Source organism: Oncorhynchus gorbuscha, linkage group LG15 (genome assembly GCF_021184085.1).
Source record: "Oncorhynchus gorbuscha isolate QuinsamMale2020 ecotype Even-year linkage group LG15, OgorEven_v1.0, whole genome shotgun sequence".
Taxonomy (NCBI): domain Eukaryota; kingdom Metazoa; phylum Chordata; class Actinopteri; order Salmoniformes; family Salmonidae; genus Oncorhynchus; species Oncorhynchus gorbuscha.
Window position 1 is genome coordinate 43,161,950 of NC_060187.1, and position 23,386 is coordinate 43,185,335.

The window sequence follows — 23,386 nt, forward strand, 5'->3', positions numbered from 1 at the left end:
GTACTTGCTTTTAACCAAAGCATCAAATCGTTACAGCTCTGATGTTTACAAACAATGTTATTCAATTCAAAATGTTAGCTAGATATTTCAACTCTGTACGGCAAGTGTGAATGTCTGACTGAAAACATTTAATGGCCTAAATTACACATTCTGTTAATATACGACCCCAACCTGATCTGTTGTTGCAATTTGTATTCTATCACATTTCAGATTTAGTTTCAGTACCAGGAGGTGATACAGCCCGACATGATACTCTCAATTGTGCATCTGTAAAGGTTTGTGAGGGTTTTAGGTGACAAGCCAAATTTCATCAGCCTCCCGAGGTTGAAGAGGCTCTGTTGCGCCTTCTTCACCACACTGTCTGTGTGGGTGGACCATTTCAGTTTGTCCGTGATGTGTACGCTGAGGAATTTAAAACTTTTCACCCTCTCCACTGCTGTGCCGTCAATATGGATAGGGGGTTGCTCCCTCCTCTGTTTCCTGAAGTCCACGGTAGCTTGCCATTGCAAGCTAATTTGTCCTGGGATATAATCATTGGGTTGTTATTTTACCTGAAATACACAATGTCCTCTACTCCAACAAATAAATGTTAGTTTCTAGTTTTGTAAATTTCTTCATTGCCTTTTGTTTGGAATGCAGACTTGCCTTATGAAGGTGCTTAAGGGTTATATGCGTGGTTCTCTTGCACGTGCTGAATAAATCTAATTCAAATGCTGAAAACCCACTTGCTGGCCAACAGATTTTCTCTATTTTCAGTACATTTATCTTGAGCCATCCCTTTAAATATTTTGTTGACAGACTCAATAGAATATATCGAGAGAACGGATTCAGAATATTTGGGATCAATGAATGAAATCCATCTAAATATTCATATCTGTTGAAGCACCGTTACATTTAAAAAATACTCTGATCTTGTTTATTTAAGTTTGTTTATTTAAGTTTATGGAAGTATTTATTCAATCATACAAAACAGGTTTGGAGAGCCTTTATGCACGAAGAAAAACGGTGGTTTGATTCATTCTAAAAATGACTACGTTCAGTTACTTGTCAATTAATACATGCATTAAGCCCTAACAGCTCTGAGTGTGTGTTTCAATCCATCCATTATTTTGATGTAATAAAAAGTGTTGGTGGAGCATGCGGCAAGCCATTGCTGCTCCTTGCAACATTGTAAATACAACATCATCTTGCTAATCTGATATTGAGTGGAATGTACTGTTGCCCAGCCCATATATTGCAGCAGTGCATTGTACCCTACACCATCATTTCAAACTGGCTGATGAAGGACAATAACGTAGGTTGCCTATTTACAGCAGCTTATGATGTACTAGTTGTTTTACAAAAAATAATTGACGTCAATTGATATATTCATGGTATAAACAAAATATAGAATTTTACATTATAAAGTTCACAAACTATAGCCTACTAAGATAGACACCTGGCACAGTGCTGATTGATATAGGTTATGAGCAGTGGATTGGTCTGAACCACTTTAGTAGGCCTAATGAGTTATGAGAAAACAATCAGAAAAAGTGATGGGAATATTAGATTTTGAAAAGCAAATACTTAAGATTGAATATGTAGGCAAATGCCGACGTCAGTGGACCTGTGTGAGGGATGTTATGAAGAATTAGGGAGTTTTGAAGGGGCTGATACACTGTTGTACTGTTTAGGCCAAGCAGGGCTCCTGTTACCATGTGTAACAGGGAACAACTTATTATAGCTTATTATATTGCCAACTGACCTTCAAATAGGCTCCGCAATATAAGGCCATTTGGGATAATAAGCGCATCTTCATAGAAGAGTTTATTATAGGCCTATAATAGGCTAGATTAAAATATATACAGTTCCAGTCAAAAGTTCCAGACACACTTACTCATTCAACGGTTTTTCTTTATTTTGACTATTTTCTACACTGTAAAATAATAGTGAAAACATCAAAACTGTGAAATAACACATATGGAATCATGTAGTAACCAAAAAAGTGTTAAACAAATTAAAATATATTTTATATTTGAGATTCTTGAATGTAGCCACCCTTTGCCTTGAAGACAGCTTTGCACATTCTCAACCAGCTTTATGAGGTAGTCACCTGGAATGCAATTAACAGGTGTGCCTTGTTAAAAGTCCATTTATGGAATTCCTTTCCTTCTTAATGCATTTGAGCCAATCAGTTGTGTTGTGACAAGGTAGGGGTGGTATACAAAAGATAGCCTTGTTAGGTAAAAGACCAAGTCCATATTATGTCAAGAACAGCTCAAATAAGCAAAGAGAAACGAAAGTCCATCATTGCTTTAAGACATGAAGGACAGTCAATCCGGAAAACTTCAAGAACATTATAAGTTTCTTCAAGTGCAGTCGCAAAAACCATCAAGCGCTACGGTGTAGTAGTGTTCATTGATTTTAAACAACATCAAGGCCTATCCAACAGCATTTATTTTTATTTATCTGTTATTTTACCAGGTAAGTTGACTGAGAAAATGTTCTCATTTGCAACAACGACCTGGGGAATAGTTAGAGGGGAGAGGGTTGGGATTAATGAGTCAATTGTAAACTGGGGATTATTAGGTGACTGTGATGGTTTGAGGACCAGATTGGGAATTGAGCCAGGACACTCGGGTTAACACCCCTACTCTTACAAAAAGTGCCATGGGATCTTTAATGACCTCAGAGAGTCAGGACACCCGTTTAACGTTCCATCCAAAAGACAGCACCCTACACAGGTCAGTGTCCCCAATCACTGCTCTGGGGCATTGGGATATTTTTTTTTTAGACCAGAGGAAATAGTGACTCCTACTGGCCCTCCAACACCACTTCCAGCAGCCTCTGGTCTCCCATCTAGGAACTGACCAGGACCAACCCTGCTTAGCATCAGATGCAAGCCAGCAGTGGTATGTAGGGTGGTATGCTGCTGGAATCAAGCTGGGATGATTAGGCAAATTCATACCACCCTGCATCCCACTGCTGGCTTGCTTCTGAAGCTAAGCAGGGTTGGTCCTGGATGGGAGAACAGATGCTGCTGGAAGTGGTGTTGGAGGGCCAGTAGGAGGCATCCTTTCCTCTGGTCCCCAAAATATTCCAATGTCCCAGGGCAGTGATTGGGGACATTGCCCTGTGTAGGATGCGGTCTTTTGGAGGGGACGTTAAATGGGTGTCCTGACTCTTTGTGTTCACTAAAGATCCCATGACACTTATTGTAGGGGTGTTAACCCTGGTGTCGTGGCTAGATTCCAAATCTGTCCCTCATACCATCATGGCCACCTAATCATCCCAGCTTAGAAATAGCTCATTCATCCCTCACTTCTCATCTGTAACTATCCCCCAGGTTGTTCCTGTAAATGAGAATGTGTTCGCAGTCAATTTACCTGGTAAAATAATGGCAAAAAAATGCAAAAATCCTAGTTGTCTTCCAGGGACTTTAGCTCATGAGTTTGTCCAGGTGATTCCTCCTCCAGAAAATGATCCCCTCCCACCCTTCACTTTGGGGACGTTGGTAGAGGCCATTGAGAGAAAAGGTAAGATGGCTGTGTAATATCAGAACACTTGATTCTAGGGTGTTTTTGTACAAGGAATTTGCCAAGATAAATAGCAGCATTGCCCAGAAAATATGCCACATAGTGCATTCAATTTGGCACGAATGTATCAGTTATCCATACTTACATTTAAAACCAATGCTTTGGTAGGGGATATTTTATGTATGACATGACATATGTATACATATATTTATTTAGATTTTATGATCGACATCGATCCCAATGGTATAGAAACAGTGACTTTTGAAAGTGTTTATCAGCTAGGTGAGACGCTTGGGATTTGATAGGAATTCACCTTTCCGCTCACACCTCTACTCCTGAATACCAGTCAACCTTTCCTCCCGCCATATGGTCAGACCCTTCAGACTTAGCACTCCTAAAAAGGGCTCCTTGGCCTCTGGGTAGCATGTCAAAGGCCAGGTTAGCGTTGAAACATGCCGTGTTCCAGTTAGCGTCTCGCCCATGTGTTTTTAGCTCCGGGTGATGTATTTTGGATTTTTATATATGTGTTACTGACCCACTAATCCAGGCATGCCAGGAGAGAAGAGACTATTTCAGAAGGGTAAGTTAACTTGTGTGTGTGTGTGTGTGTGTGTGTGTGTGTGTGTGTGTGTGTGTGTGTGTGTGTGTGTGTGTGTGTGTGTGTGTGTGTGTGTGTGTGTGTGTGTGTGTGTGAGAAACTCGTGCAGGTTTGGAGTGTGAGACTCTGAATAGGCCACCTGGCTCCTTGGCTGCTGGCAGTCAGAGACAGAGCCTGAATGTTGGTAAGACCCACTTCCTCCCTTACACCTTATGTCTGTGCATGCATGCGCTGCTCTTACATGCATCTTTTGCTGAGCTACACAAGTTGGTATAGTTTGTTACCATGGTCGGATAGAGTCATCCATTCCAATGGGATAAAAAGGGATTTACTCCCAACCCGGTGACTTCAGTGATCTGTGCTGCTGTTCATACTATAGCCTTGCCTATTGAGTTCGGTTAAATAGGTTCAATTCCAACTTAACTCGAGGGTTATTACCATGCTGCCCTTGTGTCTCCCACTCCTGGAGGATCCACTGCATGCTCTATTTATCTTTGCTCTATTTCAACAGTGGGCCAATAACACAGCCTGTGTTAGTGTAGAGAAATAGGACAGTCTGTTTAAAAACCCGGCTCTGCTGTTCTCCCCTCTAAAGACAATCCAGGGATTTTCCTGCCGTTGAAGTACTTGGGTGCTCCCAATGAAATACTTTTTCGGGTCATTACACATGTGCACCTTGTGTTAGGGACAATAAAAGGCCACAGATGTCTCAAGTTTTGAGGTAGCATGCAATTGGCATGCTGACTGCATGAATGTCCACCAGAGATGTTTCCAGATAATTGAATGTTAATTTCTTTACCATAAGCATTGTTTTAGAGAATTTGGCAATACGTCCAACCGGCCTCACAATCACAGAACACGTGTAACCATGTCAGCCCAGGTCCTCCACATCTGGCTTCTTCATTTGCGGGCTCGTCTCGAGACAGCCGAAGAATTTCTGCAAACGGTCAGAGACCGTCTCAGGGAAGCTCATCTGCGTGCTCGTTGTCCTCACAAGGATCTTGACCTGACTACAGTTCAACGTCGTAACCGACTTCGGTGGGCAAATGCTCACCTTCGATAGCCACTGGCATGCTGAAGAAGTGTGCTCTTCACAGATGAATCCCGGTTTCAACTGTACCGGGAAGATGGCAGACAGCGTGTATGGTATTGTGGAACTTCACACAGCCAGTGAAGAGGAGTGGGACAACATTTCACAGGCCACATTCAACAGCCTGATCAACTCTATGTGAAGGAGGTGTCGCTCTGCATGAGGTAAATGGAGGTCAAACCAGATACTGACTGGTTTTCTGATCCACGACCTTAACATTTTTATTTTAAAGGTGTCTGTGATCAACAGATGCATATCTGTATTCCCTGTCATGTGAAATCCATTGATTAGGGCCCAATTCAGTTATTTCAATTGACTGATTTCCTCAGAGGAACTCAGTACAATTGGCAGTACGATTGCATTAAATGCAATAGAATTGTCTCTACAAGTTCATGTTCCGATTGATATACGTGTATATCTATAATTGCATGACAGTTTCGACTGGAGAAAGTGAACAGTGTGTGTTTTGTAAGATCTGTTTACGTGGAGAGGCTGTTCCTAGAGTTCATGTGACCTGGGACTTGCTGCATGTGCAGACAGAACAGGTGTAAGCTAGACCCCCCACCCACCCACCCACCCACCCACACATACCTTTAACATGACACAGACAGATAGAACAACTCAGATTCTCCCCTCCTTGTGCTCACACATGCCAGACACTTTCCCCACAGTCTATCTGCTCAGATAGAGAGACTTCGGCCGAGCCAGGCAGGCCTTTTCAGACAGCTGTTGTTTGCTAGCTGAGGCGTGACAGAGCAGTAAACAGCACCCAGCCAGTCTGGTCTGCCTGCCTGTCGCAGCGGTGGAAGAGAAGGAGGACGTTATTTTAGGCACTCAGACACTGTCACCTGTCGTAGGACGAGTCTGGACACTGTCTCCCAGACAGCACACTTAGCCGCACCAGTAACACTTGCCACACCACAACAACACTCTCTGGAGACCTTACCACAGAACAGGAGAACCAGCGATGTACACAAACGGACTCTGCAGTGTCTGAATTAACGACTAAAGTGGTCTTTTACAGAGTTCTCTGGTCCTGAGATGGGCCAGTACGACACCCAGGCTCTCTCAGAGACCCTGATGGGATTCCTGCAGGACCTGCCATCCTCCGTCATCCCAAAGTCTATCTATCCCAGCCTGAAGACTACCCTGCAAGAGGAAGAAGGTAACAGCACCTTTAGCACTCACATGCTTCTTCATGTATCTCGTCAAGAACTGATGCAAGGAGCATATTCTACTTGGTGGCCAACAAAGCTAAGGAAAACTATTTAAATGCCATCATTGAAGCACAGTATCGGGACTGTCAAAAGAATTGTGTATATTTTGGAATCCCTTAGAAATGCAAAGCAAAATATGTTAATTTGTCATTGGATAGAAAATACTGTTGCTTTACATACCATTGTGTCTCACAGCCAAGCCACTAAGATTGTCACTCAATCTCCTTGCTGGTTCTTGTATCCAAGAGTTGTCTGTCGGGGAGACAGGCAGGCGTTTGCTGAAGGCTCTGGAGCCCCCCGGCTGTGCCCCTGCCGAGCCTGCATTACCTGCTCAGACACCTGGACCGAGTGGGCCAGGGCTTGGCCCACAACGGCCAGAGCTCGGCCCACAACGGCCTGGACCCCCTCACCCTCGCATTCCTCTTCAGCCCTCTTCTGCTCACCACTGGGTCAGTTTCACATTTAAAAAAAAAAATACTCTACCTATGTTGGTCATAAAACTTTCAGACAAAAGATTTGTTTTTACTTAAACTCAAATTTAGACTAATCTTGAAGGGGGATTAAAAACCTGCCATCTTCATATACGGCAGGTCCCTCTGCCACTTTCACCAGGGCTTTGTTGTGCCAGCGAGAGAGGGAGAGAGACACTGGCCAGCCCACAGACACAGAGAGGAAGAGAATGCATTAACAGTGCCAGCATCTTCTTGAGCGCATGCTGTTGTCAGTCTACAGAGTTCTGGCTGTAGGAATGGGCCTCAGATGGAGCCAGAAAGAGATTGAAGCCATAACACCTGTCTGTTCCATAACACTATTCTCTATAGTCAGCAGAGTATACGTCCCCTCAGCATCTTTCCAATGTCCCACATGTTAGTAACTGAAGTCCTATTATGGCACCCATCCATCTGGTACTAATGTAAAATATGAACCCCCCCCCACCCCCTTATCGCATTGAACAACTCTCTCTACCTTAATTCATTGTAAAAGCAAAGCTTTCCACCGTCAAATCAAAATCAAATCCAATTTATTTACGTAGCCCTTGCTGATATCTCAAAGTGCTGTACAGAAACCCAGCCTAAAAAAAAACCAAACAGCAACCGTCCTCTGAATGACTTACGTATGAGTGTATTTATTTGTGTCCAGGTCAGAAGAAGGTCATCAGGTTCAGGTGCTGGAGAGGCTGCTGGTGGAGAGGGCCTGGGAGCTGAAGCAGATGTCATCAGGTAAACACACAAGCTCACAACAATTTAGCACACTCATTCAGCCTCACCAGGCTCGAATGTGACTCTCACCATATTACCATAGAATATCTGAACAGCATGGGGTATTAGGTGAGAAGGACATCTCCAATACGAATCCCTATTGTAAAACTCGCTAAGGATATGACAGAGTGTTAACTTCAGATAGAATGATTATAGATGTTTTGTTGTTATATAAGGATGTGCTTTCCCATGCATTAAATTAAACTGAAACAGTAATTGACTCCACCAATGCAACAGACATAAGGGTAAAGATGTTGTAACGGTTTTGACTTGAGGTTATTATTTATAGGGGTGCCAGGTAGGTTGTGCCTACCAGAGAAAACATTAGTTTCTCCTTTTAGTTTGGGTGGGAATGAGTCCCATCTGGTCCGTCAAGTCTACACCAATACAAAGGACGTATGTAAAAGTCAGGATGGAAATAAACTTTTCATAAACCCTTAAAACATTGAAAAGAACTTCAAAAACAATTATATTCTGTTGCGTGGGTTGTATTAGCAACAACAATGATTACACACATATATAATAATATCACAATGAGTTCTGGTTCCTCCAGAAATGTCCTGTACCTCGGGCCTAAAAAGAGTCCTGCCCGGTAAAGGAGTTCAGTGAACTCAAGTGACTTTTGTCACGCGATGTTTGTCCGTTCGTTCCGTGTAGCGTAAACCCAGTATTAAACATACAATCAATATAACAATTACTTTACCACAGAACCTTAAAGCGGATCAACTCTTAATTAAGTCCTCAACTACCACTAACTACACAAATCACAGTATACATCACATCCAAATAAATGAAATACCGTATACAAAAAGGTGGTAGTCAGTCGGTCAGTCAGACAATCCAATCCGCCAATAGATCTCCAGCGGAGAAAGGCCACGAAGAACGGAGAGGTGTAGTCCAGGGACGCAAAGAGTGGATCCGATCCTGGGTAAACTCTCTTAGGCTACAAAACACACGTTTAACGGCAACAAAACAAACGGAATAGAGAAGCTTCGGAACTGAGGGTTGAACACATCCTCATGCACGTCTCCATCACAACCCCACTTTTGCGCAGCTGATACTGGCTATTTAATTGGGAATTAAAGGGAAAGCGCCCTATTGGAAGGAGCTGCACTGAGACGGTTCAGAAAAATTCAGGGCCGTCACAATGTGTATTATCACATTTTCAATGTACCACATCAAAATAAATCAAAAGAATAAACCCCAATGAGTCGTGCACAACCCATGTCCAAAATTACTTCCTACCCGTTGGCGCGCGTTAGTGCTCCAAAAACATTATACCATACATAATGTCCCGAAGCGCCCCACCGTTGTAGTTACTCACGACTCGTTGATATTTCCTCACTGAAGTATAGCAGTTCCCAGCAGGTGTCCTCACAAGATCCACAGCAAGCACATTAGCAGCAACAGATATCCCATGGAAACATGAACTCGTTAATCTTCCACAAGCAATTCCCTCCAGGTCTCGCACTATCCTAGGCTAACCTCGAGCTGTCAAATACCTCCACGACGCGACGGTAGCTTCAGCCTCCAAGTGTTTCTTCACAAAAATAATAATAACTCTTATCAAATCCGTATGTCCCTTCAAAACTCGGTAGATATGGATTTTGTTCTATTTTTATTGTCTTCTTTCATAGAGCTGTCAAATACCTCCACGACGCGACGGTAGCTTCAGCCTCCAAGTGTTTCTTAACAAAAAATAATAATAACTATTATCAAATCAAATCCGTATGTCCCTTCAAAACTCGTTAGAGATGGGTTTTGTTCTATTTTTTTATCGTCTTTCATAGTGTAATGATCCTGGGTTCATAAGGGCTGAAATCGACTCTGCCGTCTGCGCTTACTTTTGCGGTAGAGTCGATAGCGCGCCGGACTTCGGGCTTGAAGGTCGAGTGTTCGAGACCTGCTCCCTGATGTTTCATTACATTGGTGTCAGAAGTAGGTCGTTACAATAGTTTTTGTTCACCAACACTGATAATATCTCTACATTTCTCTGTCAATGTCTCTCCCTCTCTTTTTCAACGTCTCTTTTTCCCAGGCTTCATGTTAACCAGGTCAACTCTCCCATTGGTCACAGCTTAACAAGCTACCTTATTGATCAAAACTTAAACTTAAAAGTAAATCAGCCTATTCACTTGTACATTAAATAAATATTTATAAAAAATAAATGCATGAATGACATTACAATTCAGGAGCAATTAGATCATATTTTAAATCTAATACCAATTAATTATAACAAATAAACTCTATACTTGGTTTTAATAAGGTTATTACACTAAAAACCCACCTTTGCCTCCTGGGTAGGTTTTGATTGGATGTCCCACTGTATTTGTAACACCACCACCTATTGATTCCTTTGACAGCCCTACCTTCCAAGCCTTCCAAAACCAAAGCCATGGCATCTTCTGTCATCAATGGGGATGGCAGCAAGATGGCTGATGCAGAGTGGTACTGGGGAGACATTTCCAGGTAAATGTATAAATAATGGATATCCACACTTGGTTATTTACAGTTAAACCATGATCTTCTGTTTCAAGAAGAAAATATTGTCACTAGTCTTACTCAACCATCTTTAATTATATAATCATGCTATATATTTGTATACATTTTTCCAGAGATGAGGTGAATGACAAGATGAGAGACACACCAGATGGCACATTCTTGGTCCGAGATGCCTCAAGCAAGGTGCAAGGAGAATATACATTGACTCTCAGGTAAGGGTATTAATAATGAAGTCTTTCTAAAAGTGACTATTTTGTCACTCCTAAAATACACTCCAAGTTTGAGCTTGCCTAGTCACTCATTTGAAGTGCAATGGCATTTTACCACTTTGGATAGCTTCCAGAGTCTTTCATAGAACCTCAGTAATGTTGTACAACATCTCGGGGACTTTTCTAGGAAAGGAGGAAACAACCAGCTGATCAAGATCTTCCACCAAGGAGGCAAGTACGGCTTCTCTGAGCCGCTGACCTTTGCTTCTGTGGTGGAACTCATCCTGTATTATCACCATGAGTCGCTGGCCCAGTACAACCCCAAGCTGGACTCACGGCTACTGTACCCAATCACCAAATATCCGCAGGTAGGCTCATTCTGTTATTATTATTATTATAGTGTTCTGTATCCTGTTCTGAAGGGACTCAGTCTTGGTTTGGCTTCTGGGACATATCTTAATGGGATTCCTTGGTTTTTAAACAGAGATGTTATAAGAGATACGGAATGTAGCCTTCGAACAGCACTCCGATGCTTTCTGGAAGGCCCTACATTTCTTATGGCACATTGCGTGAAGGAAAATAACCCATGGCATTCCCAAGAGCACTTACGCTTCTCTGAAATGTCCCCAAACAATTCTGTTTAGGTGAGAACAGTTTGCTTGCTGCCCTTCTCTATTTGAAATGCACCGAGCCCATATTGAATGCACCTTATCTCAACATCTCAAGTGCTGTGGTCAGTTAGTGACTTGTGGTCTCTGCTGTTTCCAGGATCAGGTGGTAAAAGGGGACAGCGTGGAAGCAGTAGGAGAGCAACTGAAGGTGTACCACGAACACTGCCAGGAGACGAGCCGGGAATATGACGTCTTGTATGAAGAGTATACTCGCACCTCTCAGGTACATATCCAACACTTGTGTTTTTCACTGTCCCATTTGGGTCTGGGCTCCATAGCGTTTGAAATGAGCACATAAATCGTCTGTTTTCCCTGTACATCAGGAGTTACAGATGAACCGCACGGCCATCGAGGCCTTCAACGAGACCATCAAGATCTCCGAGGAGCAGTGCGATACCCAAGAAGGCTATAGCAAGGAGAACATTGACCAGTTCCTCAGGGAGGGAAACAGCAAAGATACTGAGAGGTATCCACAATACATTGCTTGCTCTAGGAATGTCCTGTTGTGATCCAGGCTTTGAACGAGCCCTCTGATTGACTATCAAGCTGGTCGTGATCATGATTTTAAAGTGGGGGACCTAACAATGTTGCCGCTCCAGCTCCAGAATCCAAAGTAATTGGGATAAGCTGAAGTCGCGGGTGACTGAGATCCATGACAGGAAGAGGAAGCTAGGGCAGGACCTGAAGGAGCATGCGATGGACAACCGAGAGATCGATAAGAAGATGAGTAGCCTGAAAACGGACCTTGTGCAGCTGAAAAAGATTAGAGACCAGTACCTGGTGTAAGTTATACCCTTCTACCACACACACACACACACACACACACACACACACACACACACACACACACACACACACACACACACACACACACACACACACACACACACACACACACACACACACACACACACACACACACACACACACACACACACACACACACACACACACACACACACACACACACACACACACACAGCAATATTTAGGAACATGGCAGTCCAACAGTTTGCTTGTGTTAACGTCCCAGGTGGCTCAATCAGAAGGGCACCAGACAGAAGAAGATTAACGAGTGGCTGGGGATCAAAAATGACATGGAAGGGTGAGTGAAACCAACGTGGCCTTTAGCCAGTTATAATGTATTACCACGTATTATCATGTCGTATCGTATTGACACTGGTTTCCTCCCCATGTCAGCTGTTCCTCCCCTCTACCTCCCAGCCTGTATTCTCTGGTGGATGAGGAGGAAGACCTGCCGCACCTCGACGAGCGCACTTGGTACGTGGGCGACATCACGCGCAGCCAAGCCGAGGAGTTGCTGAGGGGAAAGGTTGACGGCACTTTCCTGATCCGAGACAGCCAGTCCCAGAAGGGCTCCTACGCCTGCTCTGTAGTGTGAGTCCCGTTAGCCTGATCTGGGGTCTGCAAAGCCTTGTTAACACTGGCAGTTTGAAGTGACTCAAATCAATTTTTTTTTTGCATATTATGGCTGGGAATTTACGATACATATTATCATGATAGTTAGGTGCTGATACGATATGTATTGCGATTCTCACATTCTATATGTATTGTGATTCAATACTGTGATTTTATTGCAATTCAATATTACAAAATATTGCTTCCGCAGAGTGGCAAGAGAGAGCCGTGAGAAAACAAGTTTAGCTCAGTCATGGAAATAAAAGTGCTGAAAACATATTGGGTCCCTATTTCAAAAGAAGATGGAGAACAGGCTATGAAGGAAGAATACTGGCATTTTGGTGCAAGTACAGAAAACTAGCGCAAACATAATATTGCAATATTGCCAAAACGATACGATATATCATCAAAAATATTGATTGTTTTTTTTCCGCAATCTGTATTGCATATCCAATTTCAATCTGTTTTTATCCCTTGCAGTCTGAACAGCCAAAAAGCACATGGAAACAAATATTTCAAACCACATTTCAAACCACCTTCGTAGGTGGTTTAAAATCCGATACCAATCTGATTCCTGGCCATGCAACTTGTGTCTGTACGGTCAAATCTAATTTATTTGCCCTTGTGTGGTTTTTAGACTGTTATTTGGTAAATATTGTTGCTTGCTAGCTACTCTGTTGACAGTTTGACAATAACATGTGGTATCTAACTAGCTTGTTAATCGTTCACAAACAAATGAGTGAATGTGCTAGAAATCTAAACAGCTACCTAGCTAGCTAGTTGACTGCTGTGGCTAGCCAAAAAGGACTTGTTAGAGGCTTTACATGTTTTCTTACACTATCATTTTGAACATTCAAAGCAACTGGGAGACGTCCATGGCAGGCATTGTTGTCACCACCTTAGCTAGCTACATCATTTCTGAGTGATAGGAAGCACGAGCACCACCACCAATCAAACTACACCACTGCACACATACCCGTCATTAGGATTACATCTCGCATAGCCATGTCAACAAATGACTGCTGTCTGAACACACACAAATGCAATTTGGTCACTTGTAACTTGCTGTTTGACAGTCAGTATTCCAAAACAGATTTGAAAAACAAAACTGATTTGAGCATTAAGGCTTGCTGTGTGAACAAAAGGCTTTAGTGAACACAGAATGATTCGGGTTGGAATACGGCTAGACAGTTGGGTGGGGTTTAGCCAGGTTTATCAGATGGTTTCCGGCCTCACCTGCCGAGATGCTGAAAATCTCAAATGCATAGGAAACATGGTTGGCCAATCTTATCCTCAAAGGGCCGTTATGGGTGCAGGTTTTTGTTCCAGCAAGCAGTAACACAACTGATTCAGCTCGTCCAAACCTATGGGATTGCAGAACATTTGGGAATGGTATTGGTATTTATTTATTTTGATCCAAAGCCGCGAATGAGTGCTGCAAAAATCTTTGTGCTGCCAAATAGCCTACAAAATATGCCTAACCTAAACATACATTTAGTTGCCTAAATAAACCAGTACAGTTCATAAGTAAATTAATAAATAGCTCAGGTCTGGAAAACACTGTGGTAAATAAAGCAATTTACCACAATCTGCCACCATCTACCACAAACACGTCCAGCGTAAGGAACCACTGTAGCAGGAACGTTTATGGCGTGTAGATCTTGATAGTAGTCCACTTCTGAGGTCTTGAAAAACATTTGTGGTTTTGGGGTGAAATATCACTTTTACTGCTGTGTTTCGGCTAACCAAAGGTTCTGTTCTTGACTTCACATATCTGTACATGCAGTGTGGACGGGGACATCAAGCACTGTGTGATATTCAAGACCTCCACGGGCTACGGCTTTGCCGAGCCCTACGACCTGTACAGCTCCCTGGGAGAGCTGGTGCTTCACTATAGACACACCTCCCTGGTCCAGCACAATGACTTGCTGAATGTAACTCTGGCATGTCCTGTCCTAACCCAGCAGCAACCCAGATGAGACGCAAGATAACCCGGACAGGGCCTGGCACATACAGAGGAAACACACAGAGGAAACACACAGAGGAAACACACAGAGGAAACACACAGAACTCATAAAGACCACAAACCCTCACTTTTCCCATACAAGAAAACAAAAAAGCAACCGTCTTTCTGCGCGTTGGGTTTGAGAGGAGGGCGGAGTGGATTTTGACATGGAAGAGCACATTCACATGATCTATTTTTTGTTAAATCTTTACAACACCACCGTTTTTTGGAGAAACAAAAAAAAAGTAATTGCTGTAGATTCTTTTGAAATCGACTTTGAAATGTATTTCTTTATTTTTCTGTTACTTTTTTCTACAGTTAAAGAGGGGCTTTTTGCCAGAGGGTTTGATATTCAAGACATGGAGAACAAAAAGACCTGCCAGCGCTTTTCTGTTTACATTAAGCCTTGCTCACATTGTCCACTGTGGTAAAATGCTTAAAGGGATTCTCCCGTACTTTTGACTACTTTTTAGCCAACAGTTCTGAAAGAAGCGCTCACAAGCCAAAATTGCGTACTACGTCTATGTGCACCACGTCATTCCTTTCTGTCTCGCTCATTTGCAACTTGCTAGCTGTTACTGACATGGCGAGGGGCCGAAGCTCATTAGTTGAACTCAAATTACTAGTGGGCTTGCACAGGAGGGGGAGGATTTTGGGGGAAATGGCGCAGCACAGCTTCCAGAAAAACAGTTGCTTTCAAACTAGGGATTTTGTGGCTAATTGAGGGAGAACAGTAATTATTAACTGTCAATGTTTTATTTCTTTACTTCAAGTACATATTACTACAAACACAAAATCCACAGCGTTGGGTAGCACACACACACACACAAAGAAAGCATTCTATCTGCTCTCTGTGTAACCTTTCATGCTTATGTGCACTTTCACAGTAGAACATGGTGGAACACTTGGTGGTGAAAGTGCCTTCTGTTCTAATCCTCTGTCTTCCATGATTTCTCTGTAAATCAGAGTCCGTGTGGATGCCTGGCCCCAATCAGATGCCAAGTGTTTTGTACAGCACTGTGTGTGAAACTGGAAATCTGAAATGGACCTCACTATTGATTGCCTTAGAGCAGATGGGCAACTCCCTCAGAGTTGTACCTGGCACTAGTGCCACTGCCTGCTCAGAGTGCACACTTCTGGTTTCCCAGGTCTCAATCAGTTGCTGATTTAAAGGAAAGACACTATGAAGATGAAACTTGCCCACCCCTGCATTAGTGTGTGTATGATGGTGGTGTTGGAATTGTCCATGTTGAAAATGGATTTATGTTCACATTTTTCGAGTCGATCATTGGTAAATCTCGTCGGGGGGATGAGTTGCTTGCTGTTGACATTAGGTTATGTATGCTGTATGAACGGAGGTATTTGTCAGTCTCTCGTTAAGGTATAAGTAGCCTATTTCAATGATTCAAAACGCATTTTCCTTCATTGGACCTTACCTGACACACTTTATGAATGCACTTATTTCTCAGGGCACAAGCTTCCAAATCTGTTTTGTGATGCTAACATACACAAGATATTCTTGTTAGATTTCGAACAAACTACTTTGACAAACTGATTAGTACTATGCAGCGAGTTCGGAGACCACTTGATGACGCCTCGTTGTCGACATTGATAACCCTCACATTTGTCGTGTATGAATCAGACCTTTAAACAAGACTAGAGGAGGCATTGAGGTAGAAATCCAACGGCAGGGACACAGAAGGTCATAAATCATTAGCTTTTGCACGCAAGAATCTCACTTGATTTAAAGATCCTGTATGGTATTATTATCATGTTCTTAACCTAACCAGAAGCAGGAGTGACGGGGTTGTTGGTGCTAGAAGTGGACGATGTCTTGTATATTATGATGACATTGCATTGGTGCATTTTATTGCTCACTATTAGGAGTGGTTCAATTGGCCAGCATGTTGGGATTGGTGAAAATGTACATTTCATAACTGTTAACATCGTTTGTTTTGTGTGTCATGTTAATCTGGTAAACCTGTTTCTTCTGTGTGTCTGGTAGTTAGGAGAAAAGGTCTCTCTGGAGAGAGATGACAGATGAATAGTCTGTGTACTATTTACTGAACATAGCATTTCAGCCAGAGTCCTGCTCAGTTAGGCTACCCTTCAGGTCAAAGGTGAGATTGCATTTTTGGGGGGGGGGGTGCATGTGAGAGAGTAGTGTATGTAAATAGAGAGAGCAATCCAAAAACTGTTTCCGGTTGATTTTGAAATTGCACTTGCAGTGTAAGACTATGCTTGTTCTCCAACGTGTAGACTGTCTTTTCAACGTGAGCCAGACTCAGAGGAATTGTTATATATCTCCCCTGGCATTTTCTGTGTGCTTGGGCCCATATTGGAGATTATGTCTATCGTCCATTGATCCACAGACTGTTATGACAGTGCAGCATAAGTGGGTAAATGTTTGAGGTTTGAGTCGGGAGGTTGCCTTGCCAATATTTATAATCTGGAACTGTATATGCACCACAAAGACATGAAAATGTTTCGGGAGTTTTATTACAATTGGACTTGAACATGCTCATTTATTTATTTACAATAACCGGCTATGATAGGTCAGGAACACTCCTCATCGTGGACATCTCATTCATTGTAAGACAAGGATGGTATCATTGAAGAGGCACTTTTAAGGGTCTGTTTGAAATGGGTTTTTATGAAAGGCCGTTTTAAACCCTGTGTTTCAGTGTTTTTGTTATTCCTTCATCATAACCTGAACAGATTTAATTGAAGAAGCTCATGTGATTTTTTTGGATCTTCTTTACATTTAATGTGTTTACAATCTCTAAATAAGCAAATAGATTAAAAAGACTGTTTTCTAACGATCTATTTGTCTGCTCAAAAGCTTATCTAGAATGAAATTCTGTCGTAGTGTTTGTTGTATCTTGACTTTCAAATGTTTTTAAGACTGCTGGGTTTTTAACTTTTGCACTTGTGAAACTGTAATTTATACAACCTTGACATAGGTTGGAGTTAAGTACTTTGAAACAAGGAAGAAGAAAAAAACAAGGAAAAAATGCACTTTAAAATGGGCTGTAAGCAACATTAGTCCAACTCTGTAAAATGGACTGTAAGCAACATTAGTCCAACTCTGTAAAATGGACTGTAAGCAACATTAGTCCAACTCTGTAAAATGGACTGTAAGCAACATTAGTCCAACTCTGTAAAATGGGCTGTAAGCAACATTAGTCCAACTCTGTAAAATGGACTGTAAGCAACATTAGTCCAACTCTGTAAAATGGACTGTAAGCAACATTAGTCCAACTCTGTAAAATGGAATGTAAGCAACATTAGTCCAACTCTGTAAAATGGACTGTAAGCAACATTAGTCCAACTCTGTAAAATGGACTGTAAGCAACATTAGTCCAACTCTGTAAAATGGAATGTAAGCAACATTAGTCCAACTCTGTAAAATGGACTGTAAGCAACATTAGTCCAACTCTGTAAAATTGACTGTAAGCAACATTAGTCCAACTCTGTAAAATGGACTGTAAGCAACATTAGTCCAACTCTGTAAAATGGACTGTAAGCAACATTAGTCCAACTCTGTAAAATGGACTGTAAGAAACATTTGTCCAACTCTGTAAAATGGACTGTAAGCAACATTTGTCCAACTCTGTAAAATGGACTGTAAGCAACATTAGTCCAACTCTGTAAAATTGACTGTAAACAACATTAGTCCAACTCTCTAAAATTGACTGTAAACAACATTAGTCCAACTCTGTAAAATTGACTGTAAACAACATTAGTCCAACTCTGTAAAATTGTTATTGCATTACTTTCTGGCTGCACATAAACAATGGTATGTTTTCATGTTGTATTTGTTAGACTGGTAGTTTTGTATAGGACTAAATTAACCATTTATTAAAAAGAGTATAGTTGTCAAAATACCTTTTTGTTGACATTTTTACTGACAGTTTTCTGAGAAAAGCAATCCCTTGCTCAGAAGGCAATTGAGTGTAAACGTTGGGAGAATTGTGATATCTACTGTCAAAATGTGGTCAGATGGTCTATGATGTTCCTCACTGTTGTCTTGGCAATTTTCTGTGAAGTTAGTCACTACTGATGATGGACTGCTTTATTTAGGTACTGCTTTGATGTTGTGACTGTATGTATGTTATTAATTATCTATTAGATAATTCATCAATCAATTAAGAAGGCTTTTTACTCTGGCCTAAGTTTTGCGTTTGTTCTTCTGCCTGTTTTGCCAACCAATTTGTCTCTAGGTAAAGAGAAGTGGTTGAAGAGATGATATGGCTGTTGTAATTGCTGTGGGATGTCCAATGAGAGAGTTTGGTTTCTCAAGTGGTCACAAAAATCCATCTGGTTAGCACATCCTGAGGATGATCGTAATCAATGGTGGGAGGAGCTCCAACCCACTGGCTTTTCAAATTGGTCAGAGTGTTGTCTGAGATAAGTGTCAAGGAAGGCTTTGGCTTCAGTACCTGTAAGCAACATGACGTTTGCACCTGTGTTTGTCATTTTTCTTCTGCTCTACTTTCAAGAAATCCCAAGGAAAGTCGAAGCCCAAACCGGCGTGTGAATGGATCATCAAGGATGATCATCAAGTTTGAATAACTTGCACTGAGACATTATTGTAATGACAACTGCTGGGCTCAGTTTAGGTTTGTTTTATCAAATCTATTCAAGATTTTTTTTTCTTGATTCTGGCTTGAAGTATTTCATCTGTCGCAGTTGAATGATTAAAGTGTCCTTTTTCTACAAAAATCAAAATGTCCTTTTTGTGTGTAATAGCACCAAGCATTAAGACATTCTCCTGCAATTATATGTAAATGTCAGTGTATATCCCATATTCCCAACCATTGTTTTACAGGATTGTGGGTTCAGTTTAAATTGATGTTCAAAGAGTTCCTTGTCCATGATTGAATGAGTCATGCTTTTGAAATTGAGCACCAGAGGTCCTACATTTCGCGAGGGCATGTGACTGGAGCCAAATGTCAATGAGAAATGTGACGCCAACAAGCTGTTTTGTTTCGGTTCAAGTTATCCCTTAAATGTGTCTTCATGAGTATTTCAAAGCCCTCCATTTTACTATGATTTCTAAATATTCAACATGTAACTGGGGGTTGGAAGTTGTTTTGGTTCCCACAATATTCATTATCAGGTCAATTCCAGGCAAGTCATCATTTTCTCTAATTGAAACAGTAAGCCTGCCGTGTGTGAGAACATACATTTCAAGATTATGTTAGAATACTGTTATTGCATCAAATGGTTGTTTAATGCAACAGAACAGGTGGTTTAATCTATGTGTGTTCTACTGAGGATGCGCCTTTGGGAGATTTAATGCTGACAGAAGATTTATCATGTCTTTGGGTGATAAGCCTTTCATACAATTGTTATCCTTGTGACCCATTTCCATACATCTGTTTGTCATGAACATCCAGGAGGGACTTTGCTATAAAATACTGTGGTATAGTCCTGCTGGTTGGGCTCTCAACGAATCACCAATGGGCGGGGGGGGCTAGTTGACAAGCTCCATTACTGCAATAATTAAATATTAAAGTGGACTTGATTTTGAAGAAATGTAAGTCTCTCCTTTTGATTAGAATGATTCCACGACACGTGCTTTCCCTGAACATGTATCACACGTGTTCATGGATCCTGTCTAGGTTCAGAAGCAGTGTCTAGAGCTCAATGCCACCAGGCCCAACTTGGCGGTACCCCGAGTGGAGGTGACCCTGTACTATGAGAGCCTGTGTCCAGGCTGCAGGGCCTTCCTCAGCCAGCAGCTCTTTCCCACCTGGGCCATGCTCCAAGACATCATGGACGTCAAATTGGTGCCCTACGGCAATGCACAGGTAGGCCTCTTCTCGAAGTGGAGAGCACTGGGTCAGGATCAGTAGGGCACATTTTCAAAAGTGAAGTTCAGGTTGTACCTCCGTTTAGGCCTTTTGATGGATCCGTGTTCAGTTAGACTACTGAGTGAATAAGAACATTAGAGAAATCAACCGTAATCACAGAAGTGAATCTTGTGTTGTGTTAATGCTGCAGTCTTATTCCTGGTGTTCTTTCACGGGAGCTTCCCTCAGGGAATTCTCCCTTCACCTGTCAACATGGAGAACCAGAGTGTCATGATTGAGGTGCACATGCCAATCAAATGGCAAACTACTTGTAACCTGAAATATTGTTAATTCATGATTTAATACCTTCCGCTTAGGCATATTTTCTACATTCAGTGGGTCGGTACTCAGCATTCCAAGTCATTTACTGCATGGAATCTGCAGCTAACTTTCTTGATGCTGCCCAACCTGTGAGTATTGTACTGTTTTTAACTTAATGTTTTAGCTGTTGCATATTTCGTCATTCAAAATGCATTTGTGCACTTGTTTACATCAAGGGCTCTGGTTGCAGTCTGTTCTCTAGTGCTTACAGCTGCACATCCCCTCCATGATGTGGGACAGTGTAACACCCTGTGTGAAGGGAGAGCTCGGCTTCAAACTGATGCATGAGAACGCCCTGAAGAGCAAAGCTCTCAGTCCGGCCAAAACACACGTCCCCTGGGTGACTATTAATGGGGTAAGAAGACCGTGCCGGGACTGAAACTAGGTGCACAATGTAGATAACATGGCTATAGTACAACCAGGGGTGAGGGTTAGGGTTAGGGTTAGGGGTGAGTATCTACTGTTTATCAACAATGGGGTTACCGAGTAATGTTTTTTTGAGCGGATACAGTGCTACTTAAAACTCTTAAGTCTATAGCCGGTCATGCAATTAGACACTGTGCCGAAGTCAAGCCTGTACATTGACATTCCACTTCCTCCTCCTTTGCTGCTTTGCAGGAATACACGGAGGACTTTCAGGACAAAGCAATGTCATCGCTTTTCAACTTGGTCTGCAAAATGTACAAGGTGAGTAGCAGGGGGTTACTGGTCCTTGTTTGAGTTTTAATATGAATTACATTTAAAGTCATAAACTGTGGTCAACATGTACTTGGTCATGGGCTGAGCTAAAATGTAATGACTACCCATATTTGTCCACGGGGAGGTAAGCACCCTGCCTGTACTGGGGCACAGACGAAACTAGACACGCGTTTGTACTGAAACCAACAGTCATGTTTAGAAATATTTTGTTACAATATAAGTACCAGCTTCCCTGATTAACTTGAATGGTCTTTCAAAAACATCAGTTGCTGAACTGTATTTCATGAATTGAAAGATTAAAAAATATAAATATATTTTGTCAGTGTGATTCTACAATACTGTGTTAAATAACTCCCTATGTATTGATAAATAAACCCAATGCTAACAAATTGAGGTTCATTGTTTTGTATGAACAGTTTGTAAATATCTTTCAAGCCTTCATCCAGAAAGCTTAACCCTCAAGCTACCAACATATTTGAAATGCATCGATGACCAACTTGGGGTCATTTTGAAGCTTTTGGAAAAAGCAACAATCATGGCAGAATATCAACCTCTTGTCAACATCATTAGACATGTAATGTTATCTGTGGAAAAACCTTTGACTTATTTTAAAATAAAAATTTGCATATTCTGGAGAACAATGTTCCTTTTATGTGCAGCTTTTTTCAAAAGTACAGGTAACAATATGGTTTTGGGCCACCACAAGCCGCTAGAACAGCTTCAATGCGCCTTGAGGTAGATTCTACAAGTAATTCTATAGTTTGGTTGAAAATGCTATTTTAGGCGCTGCTCCAAAAAGTGTTATTGCGTTGATCTGGTGACTGACACACCCTTTAAACAACGTATGGTCCTTTTGAGACCCCTCTTTCAAAGTCATAAATCTCTTTTTCTAGCAATGGCAGCCAAAAGACTGGGCACAACCTCATTACACAGGTTCACCTTGTGCTGGGGACAAGGCCATTCTAAAATGTGCCGTTTTGTCACAAAACACAATGCCACAGATGTCTTAAGCGTGATCATTGCACAGGTGCACCTTGTGTTGGGGACAATAAAAGGCCACAAATGTCTCAAGTTGAGAGGAATGTCCACCACAGCTGTAGCCAGAGAATTGAATGTTCATTTCTCTACTATAAACTGCCTCCAACGTCTTTTTCGAAAATTTGGCAGTATGTCCAACCGGCCTCTCAACCGCAGACCATGTGTAACCATGCCAGCACAGGACCTCATCTGCCTTCTTCACCTGCGGAATTGTCTTAGACCAGCCCCCTGGAAGTATTTCTGTCTTTAATAAAGCTCTTTAGTGGGGGAAAACTCCTGATTGACTGGGCCTTGCTCCCAAGTGGGTGGGCCTATGCTTCCCCAGGCCCACCCACGGCTGTGCCCATGCACAGTCATGTGAAATCCATAGATTGGGGCCAATCAATTGACTGATTTCCTTATGAACTCTAACTCAGTAAAATCGTTAATTGTTGAATGTTGCGTTTTATATTTTTGTTCAGTATAAGTGTTTCTAAAATCCTCGATGGGGAAAAATAATTGGAAACATTTCCTTGTTTGACCTCTAGATTTTATGGGTATTATGACTCATACTGTGGTTGGTTATTTGAAACAGCTGTATAGTGCTTGGGTAAAAAACAAAACGTGCCCTCAGGGTGTTGCCCCAGGACAGAGTTTGGGAAACCCTGCTCTTTAGAGCCCTAAATCTAGACCCAACCAAGATGTATTATATTGAAAAGATAGTCGAAGTGATGGCTCTAACAATGGAAATGTCCTCAAAAATGGAAGGCAGGCAGGAGGAGGCGAGATCAGGTGGGACCAGTGGCGACTCGTCATTCAGGGCGTTTTGAGTGGCCTGCTTTGCTTGTTATTTTGCCATTAATACATGTCACATATCAGTTTGCGAACAATGTTTAAAAAAAAAGTGAGTTCACAGGCAGCTCCAAAATGCAGGTGTTTCAGCCTAGCTCAGTGCATTGTGGTGGTGGGGCTAACCAGCAGAAATACAGAGCGTTGCACCTGATTG

General features: G+C 42.0%; 2 protein-coding genes across 4 annotated transcripts; both read left to right on the plus strand.

The window, feature by feature from the left end:
• Window positions 1–5,954: 5,954 nt before the first annotated feature.
• Window positions 5,955–19,957, plus strand: LOC123997852 (phosphatidylinositol 3-kinase regulatory subunit beta-like). 3 transcript variants are annotated; one of them, XM_046302462.1, is made up of 12 exons: window positions 5,955–6,368; window positions 6,667–6,869; window positions 7,561–7,640; window positions 10,043–10,148; window positions 10,295–10,393; window positions 10,578–10,758; window positions 11,159–11,284; window positions 11,385–11,527; window positions 11,667–11,843; window positions 12,095–12,166; window positions 12,262–12,459; window positions 14,267–19,957. In XM_046302462.1, the coding sequence occupies exons 3-12, from the start codon at window positions 7,631–7,633 to the stop codon at window positions 14,457–14,459; spliced, it is 1,305 nt and encodes a 434-aa protein (XP_046158418.1). In that variant the 5' UTR covers window positions 5,955–6,368; window positions 6,667–6,869; window positions 7,561–7,630; the 3' UTR covers window positions 14,460–19,957. The 3 variants fall into 3 exon arrangements, with proteins under 3 accessions (XP_046158418.1, XP_046158420.1, XP_046158419.1); XM_046302464.1 differs by lacking the exon at window positions 14,267–19,957 and having other exon boundaries at window positions 12,262–14,234; XM_046302463.1 differs by lacking the exon at window positions 5,955–6,368 and having other exon boundaries at window positions 6,638–6,869.
• On the plus strand, window positions 16,864–21,543 carry LOC123997256 (gamma-interferon-inducible lysosomal thiol reductase-like). The gene is made up of 6 exons (XM_046301418.1): window positions 16,864–16,884; window positions 20,113–20,301; window positions 20,661–20,753; window positions 20,867–21,019; window positions 21,283–21,355; window positions 21,488–21,543. The coding sequence occupies exons 1-6, from the start codon at window positions 16,864–16,866 to the stop codon at window positions 21,541–21,543; spliced, it is 585 nt and encodes a 194-aa protein (XP_046157374.1).
• The last annotated feature ends 1,843 nt before the right edge of the window (window positions 21,544–23,386 follow it).